The following is a 24,382-nucleotide window of genomic DNA, read 5'->3' on the forward strand; positions in this document are numbered from 1 at the left end:
CAATCTTAATGAAAAACCAATTGCAAAGATAATCAAGGATTCAATGTGAACTTCCCTGCAGAGGCATTACCTGGTACACCACTGACATCATAGTTCATGAATAAGGACACAAAGTGCTGGAAGAACTCAGCGGATCAGGCAGCTTCTCTGGGGAACATGGAACAGTTTCACGTCGGGACCCTTCTTGAGTCTTCAGAAGGGTCCCAATTCATGACGGGGGATAGGTGAGGGATGAAGAGATGGGGTGAGGAGGGAGAGATGGGGAATGGAAGGGGGAGATGGGGAGGAAGGGGCGATGAGTAAAGAGGGATGAGAAAGGGAGGGAAGAGATTGGGGAGTGAAAGGAGAGATGGGAGGGAGGAGGGAAGGAAGGGGAGAGACTGGACGAGACGGGGAGGGAGGGAGCTCGTTCTGCAGACAGCCCCGCTGCCCGGCAGCTGCCTGATTCGGCGGCCGACTGCTCCCTCTGCTGGGACAGGGCTCCGGTTCTCGCCCGCTCTCCATTTCCCATCGTCCCAGCCTCAAATACAGCAGCGAAGCTCCAAGATGGCGCAAGCAATATTCGAGGCGTTGGCAGGTAGTACAAATGCAACGTTTCACATACTCTTGCACACTTTAATGCTCACCCCCGACCATTGCATCCGTGCATCCTCGTTGCATGCACCGTCGCTGACATTCACGCCGCCTGCAATTGATTGCAAAGTCTGGCCAAGCACAAATGCTAGCAAACTATTGTTCTGCAATCTAATGCAGATGGGAGTGTTTATTTGGGGCTGGAAGGAGAGGAGAGGAGAGTTAATGAATGATCCTGCCCCGGGAGGAGGCGGTGACTCCGGGCTGCCCCGGGGGGAGAGCAGCCGGAACAGCGGCCGCTGAGCAAAGGCGCCGCGGGAGGCACGGGGGGCTGTTGGAAAAGCCAGCCAGGGTTTAAAAGGATACAGTCTCAGCCGCATGCAAGCAGAAGACTGGTCTGCAATGTTGCATTAAGGCTGAATAAAGGGGTCCCTCAAACAAGGGATATCATCCCGCGGGTGGGAACATGAGTCTACAACGCTAACAAATGTATGTTTAGCCGCTGAGAATGTCGGAAGAGTTATCACGCGGTTCTTCTACATAGATTTTTTTATTCTGAATAAAGTTTATTTTTGCGGGAGAAATGCAGACAATGCATCTTCATGCAGGTCTGAGGCAGGAACACGTAGACCAGGTAGGAAGGTTTAGGTCTCAGAGTCACACAGCCCGGAAACAGGCCCTTCTGCCCAACGCCTCCATGCCTACCAAGGTCCCTCATCTAAGATAGTCCCACTTCCGTGTTTCCCCGTGTCCCATATCCTCTGAACCTTTCCTATCCATGAACCAGTCCAAGTGTCTTTTAAATGTTGTTATGGTACCTGCTTCAACTTGCTATTATGGTACAGAAGCAGAAACAAGGAACTGCAGATGTAGAAGCAAAAAACTGCAAATGTTGCTTTATACCAAAGATAGACACAAAGTGCTGGAGTAACTCAGCGGCTCAGACAGCATCTCTGGAGAAAAAGGATGGGTGATGTTTCGGGTTGGGACCTTCCTTCCGACTGACGTTTCAGGTTGGGACCCTTATTCAGGCTTCTTGAGATTGAACAAGGGTTCTGATGTGAAATGTCACCCATCCTTTATCTCCAGAGATGCTGCTTAACCCGCAAAGTTACTCCAGCACTTTGTGTCTATTCAAGGAACTGCAGATGCTGGTTTACACAAAACAGTTCAATGGTTCTTTATTGTTACATGTAAATGCACAGTGAAATTATTTTCCTTGCATACAGTTCAGTCAAGTATTGCCATACCTAAGCACATCCTCAAACTGCAAAGTGTACAGAAATAGTCCACTGAGTCTGCATGCAAGAGGCGGCAGTTTTTGGCATCATCTTCAAAGTCCGGTCCGCGCTCTCGGCCTTATGAGCGAGTGGTGCCTGATCCAGGCATACCCCAGGCTGCTGCAGAACCTCCAGCCATTGCCTTCCTTGGACGTCTGGATTGTCCAGCGAACCGACAAAGTGAAAGGCATGGATAGAGTGGATGTGGAGAGTATGTTTCCACTAGTGGGAGAGTCTAGGACCAGTGGCCAAAGCTTCAGAAAAAAAGGACATTCCTTTAGGAAGGAGATGAGGAGGAATTTCTTTGGTATCACAAAATGCTGGAGTAACTCAGCGGGTCAGGCAGCATCTCAGGAGAGAAGGAATGGGTCGAGATCCTTCTTCAGACTGATGTCAGGGGAGGGGGAGGGACAAAAATAGGATGTAGTTGGAGACAGGAAGACAGTGGGAGAATTGGGGAGGGGGAGGGGGAGGGGAAAGAGAGGGACAGAGGAGCTATCTAAAGTTAGAGAAATCTATGTTCATACTGCTGGGGTGTAATTACTTTAGTCAGGGGGTGGTGAATCTTTGGAATTCATTGCCACAGAAGGCTGTAGAGGCCAAGTCAGTGGATATTTTTAAGGCAGAGATAGATAGATACTTGATTAGTACGGGTGAAAGGGGTTATGGGGAGAAGGCAGGGTTGAGAGGGAGAGATAGATCAGCCATAGACTTCATGGGCCACAACGCCTAATTCTGCACCTATAAATTTATTAATAATGACATCCCTCTCCTCGCCTGTCCAGAATGACGCAAAGTGTTGGAGGAACTCGGCAGGTCAGGCAGTATCTGTGGAGGGAATAGACACAACGTTTCAGGTCAGGACTCGTTTTCAGACTCGCTTTCTTTCACAGGTGCTGCCTTCCTCCAGTACTTTGCTCAGGATTCCACCATCTACAATTCCTTGACAGCCTACATTCAGTGAGGAACCCTTGAACCCATTGTTTTTTGTTCCTGGCAGGCGGCACAGTAGCGCAGCGGTAGAGTTGTTGCCTTACAGCGCCAGCGACCTGGGTTCAATCCTGACTATGGGTGCTATCTGTACGGAGTTTGTACGCTCTCCCGGTGATTGTGTGGGTTACCTCCGGGTGTTCTGGTTTCCTCCCACACTCCAAAGATGTGCAGGTTTGTAGGTTAACTGTCTTCTGTAAACTGTCCCTGCTGTGTAGGAAAGAACTAGTAGTCATAGTCATACAACATGGAAATTGGCCATTAGGCCCAACTGGTCCACACCGACCAACATGCGCCATCTACACTTGTCCCACCTGCTCGCACTTGGCCCATATCCCTCTAAACCTAAACTAGTGTATGGGTGATCATTGGTCGGTGTGGACTCTGTGGGCCATATTTCAGGTTGTCAAAGGCTGGAGGACATAGTTTTAATGTGAGAGGGGCTTTTTTTTACACAGAAGGTGGGGGGGGCCTGGAACACATTGGCTGTGATGGTGGTGGCGGCAGATACGATAGTGGCGTTTCAGAGGATTTACGATGGTAATGATGAAAATAGTGGTGTATGGATCATGTGCATGCAGAGGAAATTAATTTATGGATTTTGTAGGCCGAAAGGTCTGTTGCTGTACTGTATTATTCTCTGTTTACTTTAGACTTTAGAGACACAGGCCCTTCAGCCCGCCGAGTCCGCACCGACCAGCGATCCCCGTACACTAGCACCATCCTACACTTTAAGGACAATTTATCATTTTTACCGAAGCCAATTAACCCACAAACCTTTACGTCTTTGGAGTATGGGAGGAAACCGGAGAACCTGGAGAAAACCCACACTGTTACAAGGCAGCAACTCTACCGCTGCGCCACTGTGCCGCCTCCGTTACAGTCCGTTCTTTATCTGTGAGGACCCTTGCTCTCCCTCGCTCTGCTAAGTACCCGTTACTCTCTCTCTCTCCCTCTCCCTCATTCTCTCTCTCCCTCTCTCCCCCCTCGCAGGGATAGACAACCAGACGGTGCTGGCTGTACAGTCGCTGCTCGACAGTCAAGGCGGGGTCTCTGACCCAGGCACGCAGGGGGTGCCGGCCTCCAGTGTACAGACCCCCCTGGGTGAGTAGCAGAGGGATCAGGCTGGGATTACCCCCCCCGGCCCAGTGATCCTCTCCCTCCCCCCACCCTGACACCCTCTCACCCTCCAAACCATAAACTGGCCCCTCTCTCAACCCCCAACCCTACTCCCTTCCACTCTTTCTCTCCCCCTCTCCCTCCCCATTCTCCCTCTCTTTTTGTCTCTGTCTCTGAACCCGCGACCCCGGCTCTGACCCTGTAACCCCATCTCTGACCTCGTGACCCCCTCTGACCCCACGACCCTGTGACCTCTGACCCAGCGACCCTGTCTCCGACCCTGTGACTTCTTTCTGACCCTGTGACCTCTCTCTGACCCTGTGACCTCTCTCTGACCCCGCAGACGAGGAGGACGTCTTCCTGTGCGGACGATGCAAGAAACAGTTCAACTCGCTGCCGAGCTTCGTGGCCCACAAGCGGGATCAGTGCCAGGGCAGCAGCTCCTCCCTGCCCCCCGGACCCTTCACCCCCGCACCCCACCCGCCCACCACCCGACAGGTGAGGGGGAGGGGCAGAGGGCAAGGGCAAATCGGCAACAGGGGGGTGGCATTTCTTCCTCCCCCATCCCGTCCCCCTCCTCATCTTCACTCACTCCTGTCTCCTCTCTCCCACCCCTTCCATTCTCCTCCCATCCCCACTCCACTCCCCATCCCCCCTCCCCCATTCACTCCTGTCTCCAACTCCCTCTCCCACTCCTCCCCGTCCCCCGTTCTCCCCTTCCCCTCCTCCTACCCTTCTTCCCCTTCTCCCACCCCCCCCCCTCGTTCTCCGCTCCTCATCCCTCCCCTCACCTTGGGTGTGTCAGGAAGAGGAGAGAAGAGGGGGAATGTGACAGGGAGGGGTAATGTGTAGCAGGGTATGGGTAGGGTTGTGCTGTTGACACTGGCTCTGTGAGATTAATCACATCTCCCTCTCTCTCTGTCTGTGTCTCTCTTTCTATCTCTTTCACTTTCACTCTTTCTCTTACTCTCTCATGTCCCCTCTTTCTCTCTATTTTTCTTACATTCTTTCTCTCTTTCTCCCGTTTTCTCTCTCCTTCCCAGTCTCTCCCCTTTCTCTCTTCCTTTTCTCTATTTTCTCTCTCTCTCACTCTCCATCTTTCTCTCTATCTTTCTTTCTCTCCCTCTCTATCTCTCTTTTCCTCTCTTTCTATCTTTCACTTTCCCTCTCTCTCTTTCTTCCTCTCTTTCCCTCACATTCTCTCTGTGTCTGTCTTTCTCTTTCTTTCCCTCTTTCTCTCCATCTCCCTCTCTTTCCCCCCCTCCCCCCCCTCTCCTTCCCTCCCTCTCCTCTTTCATTCTCCCCCCCGTCTCGCAGCAAGTGCCGACATACATCACGCTGCCTCACTCTCCCCTCACTCAGGCGCTGGTGCAGGGCAACATCGTGGTGAGTGACGAGGTGCTGATGTCGGCCATGTCAACCTTCACCTCCCTGGACCAGCCCATGGGGGCCCTGTCCCTCCCCCCACAGGTAGGTGCGGGCCGAGTGGGGGGAGGGAGGAGGGAACCACAGGGGAAGAAAATGTTCCTGTGTCTGGTGATGCATGCATTCAAGTTTCTGTATCTTCTGCCCAATGGGAGAGAGGGGAAGAGATGATGTGAAAGTGGTGTGAACAGATGATGGATGGTCGGCATAGACTTGGTGGGCTGAAGGGCCTGCTTCCATGCTGTGTCTTTCAATCAACCACTGGGATAAGTTATCTGGTAACTTTTTCTTTGGTCCATCTCAGCCCACATAAGCACTCTGGCTGGGACATTTGATGAGCTTTCTCGTGGTTAGGGCCTGCTATCCAGAGAGTTTACACAACTTGTTCGTTCTTGGATAGACCATCTTGCCAATCGTAATGGGGGTATCAGTTTATTATTGTCTCGTGTACTGAGGTACAGTGAAAAACGGTTTTGTGTCTATCCAGTCAAAGCACAGTCCTGGGGAGAAGGTCAGGGATAGATTTAATCACGGTAACCTTTCACACAAAGGGTAGTGGGTGCATGGAACCAGCTGCCGGAGGAGGTAGTTGAGGCAGGTAATATTGCAACATTTAAGAAGCAATTAGACAGGTACATGGATAGAACTGGTTTAGAGGGCTATGGGCCAAACGCAGGCAAGTGGGACTGGTGTAGATGGGACATGTTGGTCGGTGTGGGCAGGTTGGGCTGAAGGGCCTGTTTCCACACTCTATTACTCTATGTCTCTATGATTCCTGGGTGGATGGTCAGAGGTGGACTCAACATCAGCGGGTCAGGCAACATCTCTGGAGAAGAGGAATAGGTGACGATTCGGGTCAAAGGGTTTCGACCCGAGAGGGAAACTAGAGGTATGAAAAGGTACAGAACAAATCAGAGCCGGCACCGATGACTCGGTAAAGGTGGAGCCCACAATGGTCCATTGTTGGCTGTGGAAGAGGTGATTACGAAAGGATACAAACAGTGAAACTAGCAGGACGACTGGGGTAAGGGAGGATCGGAGAGAGAAGTTCAGAGGCTACTTGAAATTAGAGAAATCAAAACTTATACCACTAGGTTGTAAGCTGCCCAAGCGAAATATGAGGTGCTGTTCCTCCAATATGTGTTTGGCCTCACTCTGACAGTGAAGGAGGCCCAGGACAGAAAGGTCAGTGTGGGGATGGGAGGGGGGGTTAAAGTGTTTGGCAATCGGGAGATCAAGTAGGCCAAGGCGGACTGAGCGTAGGTGTTCAACGAAATGATCGCCCAGTCTGCGCTTTGTCTCGCCGATAAATAGGATTCCACATCTGGAACAACAGACACAGTAGATGAGGTTGGAGGAGGTGCAAGTGAACCTCTGCCTGACCTACAAGGACTGAAGGGGTCTCTGGACAGAATCGAGGGGGGAGGTACAGGGGCAGGTGTTGCATCTTCTACGGTTGCAGGGGAGAGTACCTGAGGAGGGGGTGGTTTGGGTGGGAAGGGACGAGTTAACCAGGGAGTTGCGGAGGGAACAGTCTCTGCGGAAAGTGAAAGTGATGCAGATGGGAAGATGTGGCTAGTGGTGGGATCCCGTTGGAGATAACGGAAATGTCAGGGGGTTATGTGCTGTGATGGGGTGGAATCAGGGGAGGTCGGGGGGAGTGGGCTCCTGCCCATTGCCATCGTGAGATCCCCCTAACCGTCTCCCCCTGTACTTTGTTCGGCTGGCATTGTGACTTTTCTCTGATGACTAACGATGATCTCCTTCTCCTGCCCCCTGTGCCCTGCAGAACAGCCACAACCTAGCGCCAGGACCCCTGTACATCCCAGCCCCCCCACCGCAGCCAGCACCCACCGCCCTTCCCCCGTCGGTGCACACCACGGCCAACGGCGGCGCGGTGGTGCAGGTCTACAGCGCCCTGGCACCGCTGGGCAGCGGCTCCACAGACGGGAACTCACTAGCCATGCCGCACTTCCAGGTGGGACCACCGGGGGGAGTGGTGGGACGATTGGGGGGAAGGCAGAAACCCAGGGGTCAGTCTAGCAACATCCTGAGGCACAGCCACTCCCTTCCCATCCCTCCTTCCTCCCCATCCCCCTTCCCACCTCCCTCTCCTTCTCTCCCTCATCATCACCCCTCCCCCTCCCCTCTCCCACACCATCCCTCTCCATTGCCATCCCCCTTTCCTCTCCCTCCCCATCCCTCCTCCCCTCTCTCCCCATCCCTCCCCCCCCATCCCTCTCCCCCCCCTTACCTCCATCCTCTTCATCTCATGTAGCGGCATTGAACCGTAACGCACAGGAACAGGCCCCCAATGGCTCCATGTTGAACATGATGCCGTTAAACTAATCTTCTGTGGGTCACGTCCCCCGTTCCCTGCATAATCCATGTGCCTACCTTGTTTACCCTGCCAGCCTCCTCCGTTCTGCCGGAGCCCGTTGTCTTTGGGGGGGAGGGGGGTGCATGTGGGATCCCCACTCCCCTGTTCGCGGAGTTCCCGGCTGATGCTCCCCCTGCACCTCCCCAGGTCCCGGGCCCATGTGGGGAGAGTTCACCGTTCACCAGCCCCCCCGTCTACAGCCCGGGCAAACACGGCTTCAAGACCAAGGCCGGCAGCATGGCGGCTGCTCCGGCCCTCAGCCCCGGCAACGCCCACGGCAACGACACCAGCAACGGGCCACTCACCGGCTACCAGCCCGACCCACCCAAGGCCCAGCTCACCAAACAGCCCATCAGCATCCAGGAAGGTAAGACCCACACCCAGGCACTGCATGTACCCTCCCCTTCCTTCTCCTCTCTCTCCTTTCCCCCCTCCCTTCTTCTCCTTCCCTCTCTCCCCTTCCACCTTTTCCCTTCCCCTCGCCCCATCCCTTCCCCCCTTGCACTTCTGCTCTCTCTCCTTCCCCCTCTCCTTCCACCTCTCTACTTCCCCCTCTCTCCTTCCCCCTCTCCCCTTCCCCCTCTCCCCTTCCACCTCTCCCCTTCTCCCTCTCCCCTCCCCCCTCTCCCCTCCCCCCTCTCTCCTTCCCCCTCTCTCTTTCCTCCTCTCTCCTTCCCTCACCCCTTCCTTCTCCCCTTTCCTTCCCTCTCCTTCCTCCTCTCTCCTACCCCCTCTCCCCTTCCCCCTCTACCCTTCACTTGGGGGCGGGAGTGAGAGGCCATTCAGCCCCTTGAGTCTGTTCTGCTGGTCAGTCAAGTCAGGACTGACCTCAAACCTCCCCGCCACAGGAGGTCCCCAATGGCTCTCGGGCAGCGAGGAGCGAGGAAGAGGGAGAGTCGAGGGTGTTTAATTGTCATATGTACCAGAAACTCAACAAGGAAATTCTTACGCAGCAGCATCACTTGTCTGTAAACACAAGACAACATAATAAACCAAAAAAAGAATTTAAAAAACTCTATTAGTGCTCATAAGGTCCAAAGTCCTAGTGCAACCAAGACAGTTCATAGTTTATAGTTTAGTTGGTGTTTGTAGTGTTTAAGAGCCTGATGATTGATGGAAAGAATCTGTCCCTGAACCTGGTGGTCACGGTTTTCAGGCTCCTATTCCTTCTTCCCGATGGCAGGAGTGAAATGAGAGCATGGCCAGGGTGGTGCGGGTCTGTAATGATGCTGGCTGCCTTTTTGAGGTAGCGACTCTTGCAGATCCCTTCGATGGTGAGGAGGTCAGTACCCGGTGTGTGACACAAACTCTTCCTCTCTCTGTTCCAGGTAAAGGCAAGTTGCAAAAACTCAAATGCCATTATTGTGACAAAATGTTTGCCAAGAACTTTGATCTCCAGCAACATGTCAGAAGGTACGTTCCATAGAAGACAGAACTGTACTGCACAGGGACAGGCCCTTCGGCCCTCAATGTCTGTGCTGAACACAATGCCAAGCTAAACTAATCTCCACTGCCTGCATGTGATCCATATCGTTCCATTCCCTGACATTCCATGTGCCTATGTTAAACACCACTATCGTATTTGCCTCCACCGCCATCCCCCAGCAACGCATTCCAGTCACCCACCGCCCTCTGTGTAAAAAACGTGCCCCACACATCTCCATTAAACTTTGACCCTGCCACCTTAAGCTATGTCCTCTAGTCTTTGTTATTTTAACCCTGGAAAAAAAGTTCTGACTGCCTGCCCTATCTATTCCTCTCATCATTTTATATACTTTAGTTTAGTTTAGAGGCACAGCATGGAAACGGGTCCTTTGGCCCACTGAGTCCACGCCGACCATCAATCACCCGTTCACACATTAGTTCCAAGTTTCCCCACATTCTCGTCCACTCCTTGCAGAGGGCCAATTAACCTACAAACTGCACATCTTTGGGATGTGGGAGGAAAGCGGAGCACCTGGAGTAAACCCTTGCGGTCACAGGGAGAACGTGCAAACTCCACACAGACAGCACCTGGGGTCAAGTTCCAATTCGGGTCTCTGGCGCTGTGAGGCAGTCTCGATGTTCCAGAGAAAACAATCCGAGTCTGTCCAAACTCTCTCTGTAGCTAATATCCCCTCATCCAGGCATCAATCCATAAAATACTTTGAATGATCAGCCATGATCACATTGAATGGCGGTGCTGGCTCGAAGGGCCAAATGGCCTACTCCTGCACCTATTGTCTATTGTCTATTGTCTATTGTAAAATGCAGAAACAAGGAAATGCAAATGCTGGTTTATAAACCAAAAGACACAAAGTGTTGGAGTAGATGAACAGGTCAGGCAGCATCTCTGGAGTACATGGATTGGAGACGCTTCAGGTCGGGACCCTTCTTCAGACCTGAAATGTCATTTATCCATGTTCTCTAGAGATGCTGCCTGACCCGCTGAGTTACTCCAGCACTTTGTGCCTTTCTTTATCATTCTGGTAAACCATCTCTGCACCTCTGAAATTTATCCTCTGGAATAAAGGTTTCTGACTGCCTACCCTATATATGCCTCTCATAATTTTATATATTTCTGTTAGGTCTCCCTGCAATCTCTGATGTTCCAGAGAAAACAGTCCAAGTCTGTCCAACCTCTACCATTAGTTTAGTCTATTATTGTGACGTGTACCAAGGTACACTGAAAAGCCTTTTTGTTGTGTGCTATGCAGTCAGCAAAAAGACTATACATCATTACAATCAAGCTGTCCACAGTGTGCAGATACAGGATAATGGGTATAACATTTAGTCCAGTAAAATCCAATGAATGATAATTCAAAGGTTTCTAATGAGGCCGATGAGGCCAGGACTGCTCTCTAGTTGGTGAGAGGATGGTTCAGTTGCCCGATAACAGCTGGGAAGAAACTGTCCCTGAATCTGGAGGTGTGCGTTTCCACACTTCTTGCCTGATGGGAGAGGGGAGAAGAGGGAGTGGCCGGGGTGAGACTGGTCCTTGATTATGCTGGTGGCTTTGCCGAGGCAGTGTGAAGTGTAGATGGAGTCAATGGAAGGGAGGTTGGTTTGTGTGATGATCCGGGCTACATCTAAAATTCTCTGCAATTTCTTGTGGTCTTGAATGGAGCTGTTCCCAAACCATGTTGTGATACATCTCGATACAAAAGCATTCTGCGGAGCATTTGTAGATGTTGGTGAGAGTTGCTAGGGACATGCCCAGATGGCACGCAAGCCAGTCGACTATGTGCTGGTCGCAGGTGTGGATTTGCAAACGCTCATTAGCTTCGGATTCCTTCCACACTCCAAAGACATACAGGTTTGTAGGTTAATTGGCTTTGGTAAGATTGTAAATTGTTCCTAGTGTGTAGGATAGTGCTAGTGTATGCTGGTCGGCGTGGACTCGGTGGGCCGAAGGACCTGTTTCCGCGCTGTATCTCTAAACTAAACTAAACTAAGGTGCCCGCCCACCTCTCTCTCTCTCTCTCTCTCTCTCCCCCTCCAGCCACACCGGAGAGAAGCCATTCCAGTGCATCGTGTGTGGCCGAGCGTTTGCGCAGAAATCCAACGTGAAGAAGCACATGCAGACGCACAAGGTGTGGCCAGCGGGTCAGGCCCGATCCTCCGTCTCCATGCAGGTGGTGACGGTCAGCCCGGAGAGCAAGCGGCCACGAGGAGAGCGCGATGCCACCGGTCAGTCCGCCAAACGCCAGCGCCATTAACCTGCGCCCTTTTATTTTTAGATGGCTTACAACCCAGCGGTATGAATTTGATTTCTCTAATTTCAAGTAACCCCTGCATTCCCTCCCTCTCCGCCCCTCCCCCCACCCTAGTCGACCTGCTAATTCCACTGTTCGTATCCACATATAACCTCGTCCACAGCCAACCATGGACCATTGTGGGCTCCACCGTTCCTTGGTCATAGGTGCCGGGTCTGATTTATTCTGAACATTTTTATACCTCTAGTTTCCCTCCCCCCTAACTCAGTCTGAAAAGAAGGGTCTCAACCCAAAACGTTACCTATTCCTTTTCTCCAGAGATGCTGCCTGACCTGCTGAGTCACTCCATCATTTTGTGTCTATCTTCGGTGTAAACCAGCAAGTGCAGTTCCTTCTTACGCGCTTTTACTTTTAGTTTACTTTCGTTAAAAGTTCATAACATATAACATATAACATATAACAACTACAGCATGGAAACAGGCCTGTCCGGCCCTACCAGTCCACGCCGACCATTCTCCCTGACCTAGTCTCATCTACCTGCACTCAGACCATAACCCTCCAATCCCCTCCTATCCATATACCTATCCAATTTACTCTTAAATAATAAAATCGAGCCAGCCTCCACCACTTCCACCGGAAGCCCATTCCATACAGCCACAACCCTCTGAGTAAAGAAGTTCCCCCTCATGTTACCCCTAAACCTTTGTCCCTCAATTCTGAAGCTATGTCCCCTTGTTGGAATCTTCCCCACTCTCAAAGGGAAAAGCCTACCCACATCAACTCTGTCCGTCCCTCTCAAAATTTTAAAAACCTCCATCAAGTCCCCCCTCAACCTTCTACGCTCCAAAGAATAAAGACCCAACCTGTTCAACCTCTCTCTGTAGCCTAAGTGCTGAAACCCAGGCAACATTCTAGTAAATCTCCTCTGTACCCTCTCCATTTTGTCGACATCCCTCCTATAATTTGGCGACCAGAACTGCACACCATACTCCAGATTTGGCCTCACCAATGCCCTGTACAATTTCAACATTACATCCCAACTTCTATACTCGATGCTCTGATTTATAAAGGCAAGCATACCAAACGCCTTCTTCACCACCCTATCCACATGAGATTCCACCTTCAGGGAACAATGCACAGTTATTCCCAGATCCCTCTGTTCCACTGCATTCCTCAATTCCCTACCATTTACCCTGTACGTCCTATTTTGATTTGTCCTACCAAAATGCAGCACCTCACACTTATCAGCATTAAACTCCATCTGCCATCTTTCAGCCCACCCTTCCAAAAGGCCCAAGTCTCTCTGTAGACTTTGAAAATCTACCTCACTATCAACTACTCCACCTATCTTAGTATCATCTGCATATTTACTAATCCAATTTGCCACACCATCATCCAGATCATTAATGTAAATGACAAACAACAGTGGACCCAACACAGATCCTTGGGGCACTCCACTAGACACTGGCCTCCAACCTGACATACAATTGTCAACCGTTACCCTCTGGTATCTCCCATTCAGCCATTGTTGAATCCATCTTGCAACCTCACTATTAATACCCAACGATTTAACCTTCTTAATCAACCTTCCATGTGGAACCTTGTCAAATGCCTTACTGAAGTCCATATAGACAACATCCACAGCCTTGCCCTTATCAATTTCCCTGGTAACCTCTTCAAAAAATTCAAGAAGATTAGTCAAACATGACCTTCCAGGTACAAATCCATGTTGACTGTTTCTAATCAGGCCTTGATTATCCAAATAATTATATATATTGTCCCTAAGTATCTTTTCCATTAATTTTCCCACCACAGACGTCAAACTAATAGGTCTATAATTGCTAGGTTTACTTTTAGAACCTTTTTTAAACAAAGGCACAACATGCGCAATGCGCCAATCTTCCGGCACCATCCATGTTTCTAATGACGTTTGAAATATTTCCGTCATAGCCCCTGCTATTTCTGCACTAACTTCCCTCAATGTCCTAGGGAATATCCTATCAGGACCTGGAGACTTATCCACTTTTATATTCTTCAAAAGTGTCCGTACCTCCTCTTCTTTAATCCTCCTAATTTCCATCACTACTCTACTTGTTTCGCTTACCTCACATAATTCAATATCCTTCTCCTCGGTAAATACCGAAGAAAAGAAATTGTTTAATATCTCCCCCATTTCTTCCGGCTCAGCACATAGCTGTCCACTCTGACTCTCTAATGGACCAATTTTATCCCTCACTATCCTTTTGCTATTGACATATCTGTAGAACCCCTTGGGGTTTACTTTTACATTACTTGCCAAAGCAGCCTCATATCTTTTTTTCGCTTTTCTAATTTCCTTTTTAAGATTCCTTTTACATTCTTTATATTCCTCAAGAACCTCATTTACTCCCTGCCGCTTATATTTATTGTATATCTCCCTCTTTTTCCGAACCAAGTGTCCAATTTCCCTGGAAAACCACGGCTCTTTCAAATTATTATTCTTTCCTTTCCACCGAACAGGGACATAAAGACTCTGTACTCTCAAAATTTCACCTTTAAATATCCTCCATTTCTCTATTATATCCTTTTCATAAAACAACAATTTCCATTTCACTCCTTTTAAATCCTTTCTCATCTCCTCAAAATTAGCCTTTCTCCAATCCAAAATCTCAACCCTTGGTCCAGATTTGACCTTCTCCATAATGATATTGAAACTAATGGCATTATGATCACTAGACCCAAAGTGCTCCTCAACACAAACCTCCGTCACCTGACCCATCTCATTTCCTAACAGGAGGTCCAACACTGCCCCTTCTCTGGTAGGCACCTCTACGTATTGCTGCAAAAAACTATCCTGCACACATTTTACAAACTCCAAACCATCCAGCCCTTTAACAGAATGTGATTCCCAGTCTATATACGGAAAATTGAAATCACCCACAATCACCACTCTGTGCTTACTACTAATATCTGCTATCTCCTTACATATTTGCTCTTCCAATTCTCGTTCCCTATTTGGCGGTCTATAATACACCCCTATAAGTGTTGCTAAACCTTTCTCATTTCTGAGTTCCACCCAAACAGCCTCCTTAATCGAGCCTTCTAGTCTGTCCTGCCAAAGCACTGCTGTGATATCCTCCCTGACAAGCAATGCAACACCCCCACCTCTTGCCCCTCCGATTCTATCACATCTGAAACAATGAAATCCTGGAATATTTAATTGCCAATCGCAACCCTCCTGCAACCATGTTTCACTGATCGCCACAACATCATACTTCCAGATGTCAATCCAGGCTCTAAGCTCATCCACCTTTCTTACAATGCTCCTAGCATTAAAATATACACATTTAAGGGACCCATCATTTCTTATTCCCAGTTTATTTCTTTTCCCTTCTTTCCTACATATTGGGTCTGAGTGTTTCCCTTTTCTGCCTCCTGCCTCACACACTGCCTATTATAAGTTATAGCTTATACGCTCTTAAGTTCATAAGTTCATAACCCAGAGGAGCAGAATTAGGCCATTTAGCCCATCGAGTTTACTCCGTAATTCAATCATGGCTGATCTATATTTTCCTCTCAACCCCATTCTCCTGCCTTTGCCCCACAACTTTTGCCACCCTTACTAATCAAGAATCTGTCAATCTTTGCCTTAAAAATACCCATTAACTTGTCCTCCACAGCCATCTGTGGCAGTGAATTCCACAGATTCACCACCCTCTGGCTAAAGAAGTTCCTCCTCATCTTTCTAAAGGTATGTCCTTTTATTCTGAGGCTGTGCCCTCTGGTCCTAGACTCCCACTGGTGGAAACATCCTCTCCACCCACTCTATCCAGGCCATTCACTATTTGGTAAGTTTCAATCAGGTACCCCCTCACCTTCAGCCCACCAAATCCTCACCGACCAGCGATCATCCCGTACACTAGCACTATCCTACACACTAAGGACAATTTACAATTTTTACAGAAGCCAATTGTGATCATGTATTGTCTATTCGCTGCCTGGTTAGCATGCAACAAAAACTTTCACTGTACCTCGGTGCACATGACAATAAACTAAACTAGACTAAAATATCGTTGTATGAGAGAAAGATACAGCGCGGAAACGGGCCCTTCAGCCCACCGAGTCCACGCCGACCAGCGATCACCTCATACACTGGCACTATCCTACACACACTTTGGCCAATTAACAATCTTTTACCAAAGCTAATTAACTTACAAACCTGCATGTCTTTGGAGTGTGGGAGAAAACGAGCACCTGGAGAAAACCCACGCAGTCACATGGAGATGTACAAATCCCGTACAGACGGCACCCGCAGTCAGGATCAAACCTGGGTCTCTGACGCTGGAGACAGCAGCTCTACCACTGCCCACAATGTTGTTATAGTATGTTGCCCCATATCCCCTCTAACCCTTTCCTTTCCATGTACCTGTCCAAGTGTCTTAAATGCAGTTATAGTACCCACCTCAATTACTTCCTCTGGCAGCTCGCTCCATATACCCACCTCTGAGTGACAAAGTTAAACCTTTGCCCTCTCACCTTAAACCTATGTCCTCTGGTCTAGGTAAAAGACTCTGCATTTCACCTGTCTATTCCTAAATCATGAAAAGACACAAAGTGCTGGTGTAACTCAGCGGCGCAGGCAGCATCTATGGAAAACATGTCCGTTACCTCCACAGATGCTACCTGTCCCGCCGAGTTACTCTAGCACTTGTGTCTTTTTAAAAACCTGCGCTTGCAGTTCCTGGTGTCCACATCTTCCTGAACTTGGCCGGTTCAGACTAAAAGGGGGCGAGTGGTCTCTCTATACACAAGCAACAATTACGCCAATAGGAAAGGGCAGATGGGTGTGAGAGCGCTGAACCCCTGGGGTGGGGGTGTAGTGTCCCCAGCTTGTGCAGGATTGGAAACTTCTGAGCCCAGGTTACTGATGTCTTTAATGAGCACTTGTTCCTCTCTCTCCATCCCTCTCTCCCACCCTACCCCTTCCTTCCTTCCTCTCCCTCCCTCTCTGCCTCTCTTTTACCCCTCCCTCTCTCTCCCTTCATCTCTCCACCCTATCCCCCCCCCCCCCCCCCCAGCAGGTCTGTCGGAGAACATGGAGCAGGATGGGCGACTGAGCTCGGAGCTGCTCCCTAGTGACGGGGGTGGGGAGGGGCGGCAGATGCTGGTCATCGACAGCTCCTACCAGTGCCAGTTCTGCCCCTGTAAATTCCTCACCTACTTCCAGCTCAAGTCGCACATGATCCAGCACAAGAACCAGCAGGTAAATTGTCCCCAATGTGTAGGCTGGTGCTAGTGCACGGGGCAATCGCTGGTCGGCACAGACTCGGTGGGCTGAAGGGCCTGTTTCTCCCAAAACTATATCCGCTGTATCACCAAAACTAGAAAATAGACAAAGTCCTGGAGTAACAATGGTTCAGGCAGCATCTCTGGAGAACATGGATAGGTGACATTTAGTATCGGATGTGAATAAGAGTCCTGACACGAAACATTGCCTATCCATGTTCCCCAGAGATGCTGCGTGACCCGCTGAGTTATCCCAGCTCTGGTCGCGACTGGGAACGATAGCTCTGTCCGCGGCCGCAGGTGATATGTTCCCCTCTTCCCCTCCCAGGTGTACAAGTGTGTGGTGAAGAACTGCACGCAGACCTTTATGAAGCTGGAGGAGTTTGTGGAACACATCAAAAACCACGATGACGAGATCACGTACCGCTGCCACCTCTGCAACAAGATCTTCCCCTCGCTGTACGAGCTTGGCGTGCACCAGTACTCACACAGCTTGTACCCACAGCAGCTGCCCAAGAAAGGGCCCACCTTTTACAGGTGAGTCTCCTCCCTCTACACACTCGACATGCCCACATTGAGCGGCACAGTGGTGCAGCGGTGGAATTGCTGCCTTACAGTTGGGGAGGGGGGAGCACTGGGATAGTGATGGGGGGGGGCGGCTTGTAATCACTTCATGCGACCAAGATACAGTGACAAACTCTGTGTGCTATCCACCCATACGTGGGTAGCACAGTGGCGCAGTGGTAGACTTACTGCCTCACAGCGTGTGAGACCTGGGTTCAATCCTGACTACAGTCCTGTCTGTACGGAGTTTGTACGTTCTCCCTGTGACCGCATGGATTTCCTCCGGGTGCTCCGGTTTCCTCCCATATCCCAAAGACTTGCGGGTTTGTCAGTTAATTGGCTTCAGTAAATTGCCCCTAGTGTGTAGGGAGTGGATGTGAAAGTGAGATAACATAGACTAGTGTGGACAGGTGATCGATAGTTGATGAGGACTAGGTGGGATGAAGGGTCTGATTCCATGCTGTATCTCTAATCTAAAATATTTAAGACACTTGGACAGTTACATGTAGGGAAAGGTTTAAAGGGGTATGGGCCAAATGCAGGCAGGTGGAGGTAGCGTAGATGGGGCATCTTGGTTAGCATGGACGAGTTGGGCTGAAGGCCATGTTTCCGTGCTGTGTGACGATGACTCTATTCCTCTTGTGCTTGTGTGTCCACAGGTGTTCGAGATGTTTGAGTAAATACTCCACACCGGAGGCTCTTGAGCATCATCTACAGACTGCCACTCACAACTACCCCTGCCCACACTGCCAGAAGGTGAGACACAGACCGTGTGAACTCCCTCCAACATGCAGCGCTCAGTGTCTGGGCAAAGCTTACAGCCCATGCGCATGGTCCAGTTAAACCCCTCTTCCGTTATCGATCAGTGACCTGGCATACATAGACACAGTGGTGCAGCGGGTAGAGCCGCTGCCTCACAGCGCCAGAAACCCGGGTTCGATCCTGACCCCGGGTGCTGTCTATGTGTTTGTGGTTTCCACGTTCTCCCTGTGACTGCATGGAGCAGTGGTAGACTTACTGCCTCACAGCGTGTGAGACCTGGGTTCAATCCTGACTACAGTCCTGTCTACGGAGTTTGTACGTTCTCTCTGTGACTGCATGGGCTTCCTCCGGGTGCTCCATTTTCCTCCCACATCCCATAGACGTGCGGATCTGTAGGTTAATTAGCCCTCTGTAAATCGCCCCTAGTATGTAGAGAGTGGATGCGAAAGTGGGATAACGTAGAACTAGTGTGAACAGGTGATCGATGGTCGGCGTGGACTCGATGGGCTGACGGTCCAGTTTCCGCGCTATATCTCTAAAGTCTAAAGTAAAGTGTCAACCCGCCTTCCTCCCAACAGGTATTTCCCAGCGAGAGGTATCTGAGGAGGCATCTCCCCGTACACGGTGGAGGGGGGGTCTTCAAGTGCCAGATCTGTAAAAAATCTTTCAAAACGGAGCACTATCTCAAACTTCACCTGCTTATTCACTCCGGTAAGTCCACACCTTCTATCTCTCCGTCTCTCACAGCGTTCACATCAGATATACGGCGTTGGAACAGGCCCTTCGATCCACCGAGTCCGCATCAACCATCGATTACCCGTTCACACTAGTTCCACGTTATCCCACTTTTGCATCCACTCCCTACACACTAAGGGCAATTTACAGAGAGCCAATTAACCTACAAACCTGCACGCCTTTGACTTTAGACTTCAAAGATACAGTGCGGAAACAGCCCCTTCGGCCCTCCAAATACGTGCCTCCCAGCTATCACCCGTACACTAACACTATCCTACACACTGGGGACAATTTACAATTTTACCAAGCACCCGGAGAAAACCCATGGGGAGAATGTACAAACTCTGTACAGACAGCACCCAAGGTCAGGTTTGAACCTGGATCTCTGGCGCTGTGTGAGGCAGCAGCCCTACCAACTGTGCCACCAGGCCACCCTCATTGTGCTTAGTGTGCAGTAGGCATATGTGTCGTATGATTTTACTCGAATGTATGGCAAAATAAAGAACTTCACTGTAACAAGGTACATGTTACAATTAAATACTATTGACGATTAGAGTTGCAGTCATACAGTGTGGAGAAGTATGAAAAATATATAGAGTTTGGAAGAGGCCACAGTGGAGCAGCAGTGGTCATTCTTCGTTCTGGGCTGATCTCTTCCAGTTTATTGCAACATTTTAATCCCCCTTTTCTTGTGCTTCCGGACAGGTGAAAAACCATTCAAATGCTCGTTATGTTCAGCAGCTTTCAATCGCAAAGATAAAGTCAAGAGGCACATGCTGACTCACGACCCTGTCAAGAAATTCAAGTGTCCCTTCAGGTAGGTTCTCTCTCAGTCTGAATGATAGACCATCGAACATAGAACAGTATAGCACAGGAACAGGCCCTTCGGCCCGCAATGTCTGTGCCGAACATGATGCCAATGTCAACTCTTACCTGCCTGCGTGTGATCCATATCCCTCCATTCCCTGCATATCCTTGTGCCTATCCAAAAATAGACACAAAGTGCTGGAGTAACCAGTGGGTCAGGCAGCAGCTTTGGATAGGTGACGTTTTGGATCAGGACCCTTCTTCAGTCTGAAAGTAGGGGTTTGGGGAGAGAGGGGGGGAGAGCTGGAGGTGAGAAAAGAGCAGGACAAATCAAGGCTGACCACAGATGACTTCAGGCAGGGTGGGGCCCTGGTAGGCCCATTGTTGGCTAGTGAAGGGGTGATCTCAAGAGGGATACAAACTGAACTGGTGAACTGTGGAAATGGTTAAATGACTAGCTTGGAGGAAGGGGGCAAGAGGAGAGAGGAGGTGGAGTGTTAGTGGAAATAAAATCAGAGAATTCATCTTTGGAGAAGTTCTACTCCACTGTGCCTGAAATTCAGGAGAGTCAGGGGGTGGAGGTTAGTGGAGTGGCTATTACTAAGGAGAAGGTGCTTGGGAAACTGAAAGGTCTGAAGGTGGATAAGTCACCTGGCCGGATGGACTGCACCCCAGGATTCTGAGGGAGTGGCTTTAGAGAGTGTGGAGGCATTAATAGTGATATTTCAAGAATCACTAGTCAGGAGTGGTTCCAGATGATTCCACTATTACCCCGCTGTACAAAAGGGGAGCAAAGCAGAAGAGTGAAAACTATAGGCCAGTTAGTCTGACCTCAGTGGTTGGTATGATTTTTAGAGTCCATTATAAAGGATAATGGAGTACTTAGAAGTTCATGATAAAATAGGCCAAAGTTAGCTTGGTTTTGTGAAGGGGAGATCTTGCCTGACAAAGCTGCTGCAATTCTTTGAAGAAGTAAATGATAGCAGGACAGACAAAGGAGAGTCAGTGGATGTTGTTTACCTAAATTTTCAGAAAACCTTTCATAAGGTGCCATTCGTGAGGCTGCTAAGGAAGATGAGAACCCATGGTATCAGAGGGAAGATACTAACACGGACAGCAGGTTGGATGGATAGCAGAAAGCAAAGAGTGGCAATAAAAGGGGCTTCTTCTGGTTGGTTGCCAGTGTTTAGCGGAGTTCCGCAAGGGTCGATGCTGGGGCTCTTCACTGTGTATAGAAATGAATTGGATAAAGGTTTTGTGGTCAAGTTTGCAGATATGAAAATAGGTGGAGGGGCAGGTAGTGTAGAGAAATCAGGGACTCTGTAGAAGGACTTTGACAGGTTGGGAGAGTGGACAGAGAAGTGGCAGATGGAAAATAGTGTGGCAAAGTGTGGAGTCATGCAATTTGGTAGTAGGAATAAAGGCGTAGATTATTTTCTAAATGGGGAAAGAATCCAGAAATTGAAGGTGCAAAGGGACTTGGGAGTGCTGGTGCAGGATTCCCAAAAAATGAATTTGCAAGTTGAATCGGTAGTACGAAAGCAAACGCAATGCTAGCATTAATTTCGAGAGGGCTTGTACACAACACCAGGAATGTAATGCTGAGGCTCTTTAAAGCAGTAGTCAGGCTGCATTTGGAGTATTGTGAGCAATTTTGGGCCCCATTCTGAGGAAGAATGGACTGTCTCTGGAGAGGGTCCAGAAGAGGTTTACAAGAATAATCCCAGGAGTGAGTGGGTTACAGCTGATGAGCGTTTGATGGCCCTGGGCCTGGACTCGCTGGAGTTTAGAAGGATGAGAGGGGACCTCATTGAAACGTACCGAATAGTGAAAGGCTTGGATAGAAACATAGAAACATAGAAAATAGGTGCAGGAGTAGGCCATTCGGCCCTTCGATAGTGGAGTGGAGAGGATGCTTCCAAAAGACGTACAGGTTGGTAGGTTCATTGGCATTGGCTTTGGTTAAAATTTGTAAATTGTCCCTGGTGTGTAGGATAGTACTAGTTTTGCGGGGATCGCAGGTTGGCCCGTACTCAGTGGGTCGAAGGCCCTGTTACCTCGCTGTAACTCTAAACTAAACTAAACTAATAATATACACAAAATGCTGGAGTAACTCAGCGGGTCAGGCAGTATCTCTGGAGAAATGTATTAGGTGACGTTTCGGGTCGGAACATTTAAAGGGTTCGAACCTGAAATGGAACCCATTCCTTTTCTCCAGAGATGCTGCCCGACCCACTAAGTTACTTCAGCACTTTGTGTCTGTATGCAATAAAAAGGTCTACCGAGACATCTTACAGGAGTCATTGACAAGGAGTGGTCTCTGTTTTCTGTTGTCTACAGGGTACATTCAGGTTGCACAAAAGAATTCAATAGGCCGGATAAACTCAAGGCGCATATAATCGCACACTCAGGTAAGCTCTGTCTGCTACGTAACTTTATCTTTAGGGTTCAGGTTTATTATTGGAGAGGGTCCAGAGGAGGTTGACGAGAATGATCCCAGGAATGATTGGGTTAACATATGATGACCGTTTGACGGCACTGGGCCTGTACCCGCTGAGGTTTAGAAGGATGAGGGGTGAACTCATCCTTCTGATCTCGAATAGTGAAAGGCCTGGATATAGTGGACGTGAAGAGGATGTTTCCACTAGACTAGGACCAGAGGTCATAACCTCAGAATAAAAGGTCGTACTATTAGGAAGGAGATGAGGAGGAATCCCTTGCAGGTTTTGTCCCGCCCCTACCTCTCTTCCAGCTTTCTCCACCCTACTACAATCAATCACTCCAGCAGTATGTGTCCTTTTTTGTAAACCAGCATCTGCAATTCTTTGTGTCTAGGTTTAGGTTTAGAGTTATAATTGTCGCGTGTAGCGAGATATAGTGAAAAACATACATTGAAGTGCTACAGTAACTCAGCAGGTCAGGCAGCATCCCTGGAGAACATGGATAGGTGACGTTTCGGGGCGGGACCTTTCTTTAGACTTCCGAGTCAGAACATGGTGTAGAGCAGCAGGAATCAGAGAGAGGGAGCGGTGAGAGAGGTTGCCACAGAACTCCTGTCAGAGAGAGGAGAACTTCTTCAATGTAGGCATACCTTGAGGAGATCTCACAGTAGAGCGGTAAAATGTAGATATAAAGAATGCAGATGCTGATGAATATACAAAAGGTTACAACCTGCTGGAGTAACTCAGCAGATCAGGCAGCATGTCTGGAGAACATGAATAGATGGCATTTTGGGTCGGGTCCCTTCTCCACCAGTCTGAAGAAGGGTGCAAAGGTGTCGACCCAAAACATCACCTAATCATGTTCCCCAGAGATGCTGCCTGACCTGCTGAATTAATCCAGCACTTTGGTCTATCTTTGGTATAAACCAGCATCTGTAGTTCCTTCCTACACGCTTTAGCGTATTGCGTTCTTGTCTGGGTAGGAAGGGATCTGGGCAAATGGGACGAGCTTAGAGGGGTCGGCATGGGAGCAAGGGCCTGGTTCTGAGCCTGATCGTGTGTTGCTCTCCCTGTCGCAGGTATCAAGCCGCACAAGTGCCAGTACTGCAGCAAATGCTTCAGCCGCCGGGCGCACATGACGGAGCACCAGCGCTCGCACACGGACTCGTACGCACTGCGCTGCGTGCCCTGCGGCCGCGGCTTCACCCGGGAGAAGTACCTGAAGCAGCACCGCTGCGGCTCCCGTGCTGACGAGCGGCAGGGCAGGAAGAGGCGGTGCGCCGCCCGCCGGGGCCCCAGCCGGCCCAGGAGAGCGCCAGCCGGGAGCCGCACGGCCAGGCGGACCGAGGGCGAGGACTCACTGCCCGGCTCTGGGGTGGCCGAGGCGAGGGACGGAGCTGCTGCCGACTGGCCAGAGCCCAAGGGCAGCGAGGACTCAGTGCTGATGGACGGTGCCAATGTGCCCGGGTTGCCCGCTGGACAAACCCTCCCCATGGTCCCCGCCTATGTCCAGACCCCAGAGTGAAGCTGCTCTCCCCTGGACTTTACACAGCAACGGGGAAAGGTTGCCGAGATTTCATCCGGTGAAGAAACATGGCATTACTGCGTCCCTGGCAACTTTTACAGAGCGGGGAGCTGATTTGTTACACATGGACCAAGCCACGGGGCAAGCAAGCTGCAAATAAAACAGATTTTTTAATAAAACTAAAACAAAACTTTTCCCTGCAATCTTTTAGCTCCTGTGAAATAACATACACAAAGTGCTGGAGTAACTCAGCGGGTCAGGCAGCAATGGGGATGGGGTGAATTGGACAGAACCTAGTTTCTGGAAGGACCATTCAGAAGCCTGATATCAGAAGGGAAGAAGCTGTTCCTGAGTCTGGTTGTGCGCACTTTCAAACTTCTGTACCTTCTGCCAGACGGGAGCAGGGAGGAGGAGGATTGATCGGGGTGGGACGTCTTTCATTGTGTGGTGGTGTGCACTTTCCTCCAGGTGCTTCGGTTTCATCCCACATCCCAAAGACATGCGGTTTGTAGGTTAATTGACCCTCTTTAAATTGCTGCTCGTGCATATGGAGTGGATGAGAAAGTGGGATAACTTAGAACTAGTGTGAACACGTGATCGACGGTCGGCGTGGACTCGGTTGCCGAAAAACCTGTTTCCATGCTCAGTGCACAGTGGCGCAGCAGTAGAGTTGCTGCCTCACAGCGCTAGAGACCCAGGTTCGATCCTGACTACAGGTGGTGCCTGTGTGGAGTTTGTACGTTCACCCTGTGACTGGGTGAGTTTTCTCCGGGTGCTCCGGTTTTCTCTCACATCCCAAAGACATGCAGGTTTGTAGGTTA

The 24,382-nt window shown here is 49.9% G+C and overlaps 1 protein-coding gene across 2 annotated transcripts; it reads left to right on the forward strand.

Moving 5' to 3' along the window:
• The first annotated feature begins 534 nt into the window (after positions 1-534).
• On the forward strand, positions 535-23,735 carry znf341 (zinc finger protein 341). 2 transcript variants are annotated; one of them, XM_078419305.1, is made up of 15 exons: positions 535-577; positions 3,837-3,947; positions 4,306-4,460; positions 5,280-5,432; positions 7,177-7,365; positions 7,915-8,134; positions 9,096-9,180; positions 11,249-11,436; positions 16,520-16,704; positions 17,056-17,264; positions 17,951-18,047; positions 18,632-18,764; positions 19,494-19,605; positions 21,936-22,006; positions 23,116-23,735. In XM_078419305.1, exons 1-15 carry the CDS (start codon positions 547-549, stop codon positions 23,559-23,561), a joined length of 2,385 nt encoding a protein of 794 aa, XP_078275431.1. In that variant the 5' UTR covers positions 535-546; the 3' UTR covers positions 23,562-23,735. The 2 variants fall into 2 exon arrangements, with proteins under 2 accessions (XP_078275431.1, XP_078275432.1); XM_078419306.1 differs by having other exon boundaries at positions 16,523-16,704.
• The last annotated feature ends 647 nt before the right edge of the window (positions 23,736-24,382 follow it).

The sequence above is a fragment of the Rhinoraja longicauda genome, chromosome 22 (genome assembly GCF_053455715.1).
Source record: "Rhinoraja longicauda isolate Sanriku21f chromosome 22, sRhiLon1.1, whole genome shotgun sequence".
Classification (NCBI taxonomy): Eukaryota; Metazoa; Chordata; class Chondrichthyes; order Rajiformes; family Arhynchobatidae; genus Rhinoraja; species Rhinoraja longicauda.

Excerpts from the sequence above, each read along its gene's own strand:
- znf341 (XM_078419305.1), top strand. The coding sequence starts at position 547 with ATGGCGCAAGCAATATTCGAGGCGTTGGCAG. Across the intron at positions 8,135-9,095 it reads GCCCATCAGCATCCAGGAAG|GTAAAGGCAAGTTGCAAAAA; the intron begins GTAAGACCCACA and ends TCTCTGTTCCAG. Across the intron at positions 18,048-18,631 it reads CCTGCCCACACTGCCAGAAG|GTATTTCCCAGCGAGAGGTA; the intron begins GTGAGACACAGA and ends TCCTCCCAACAG.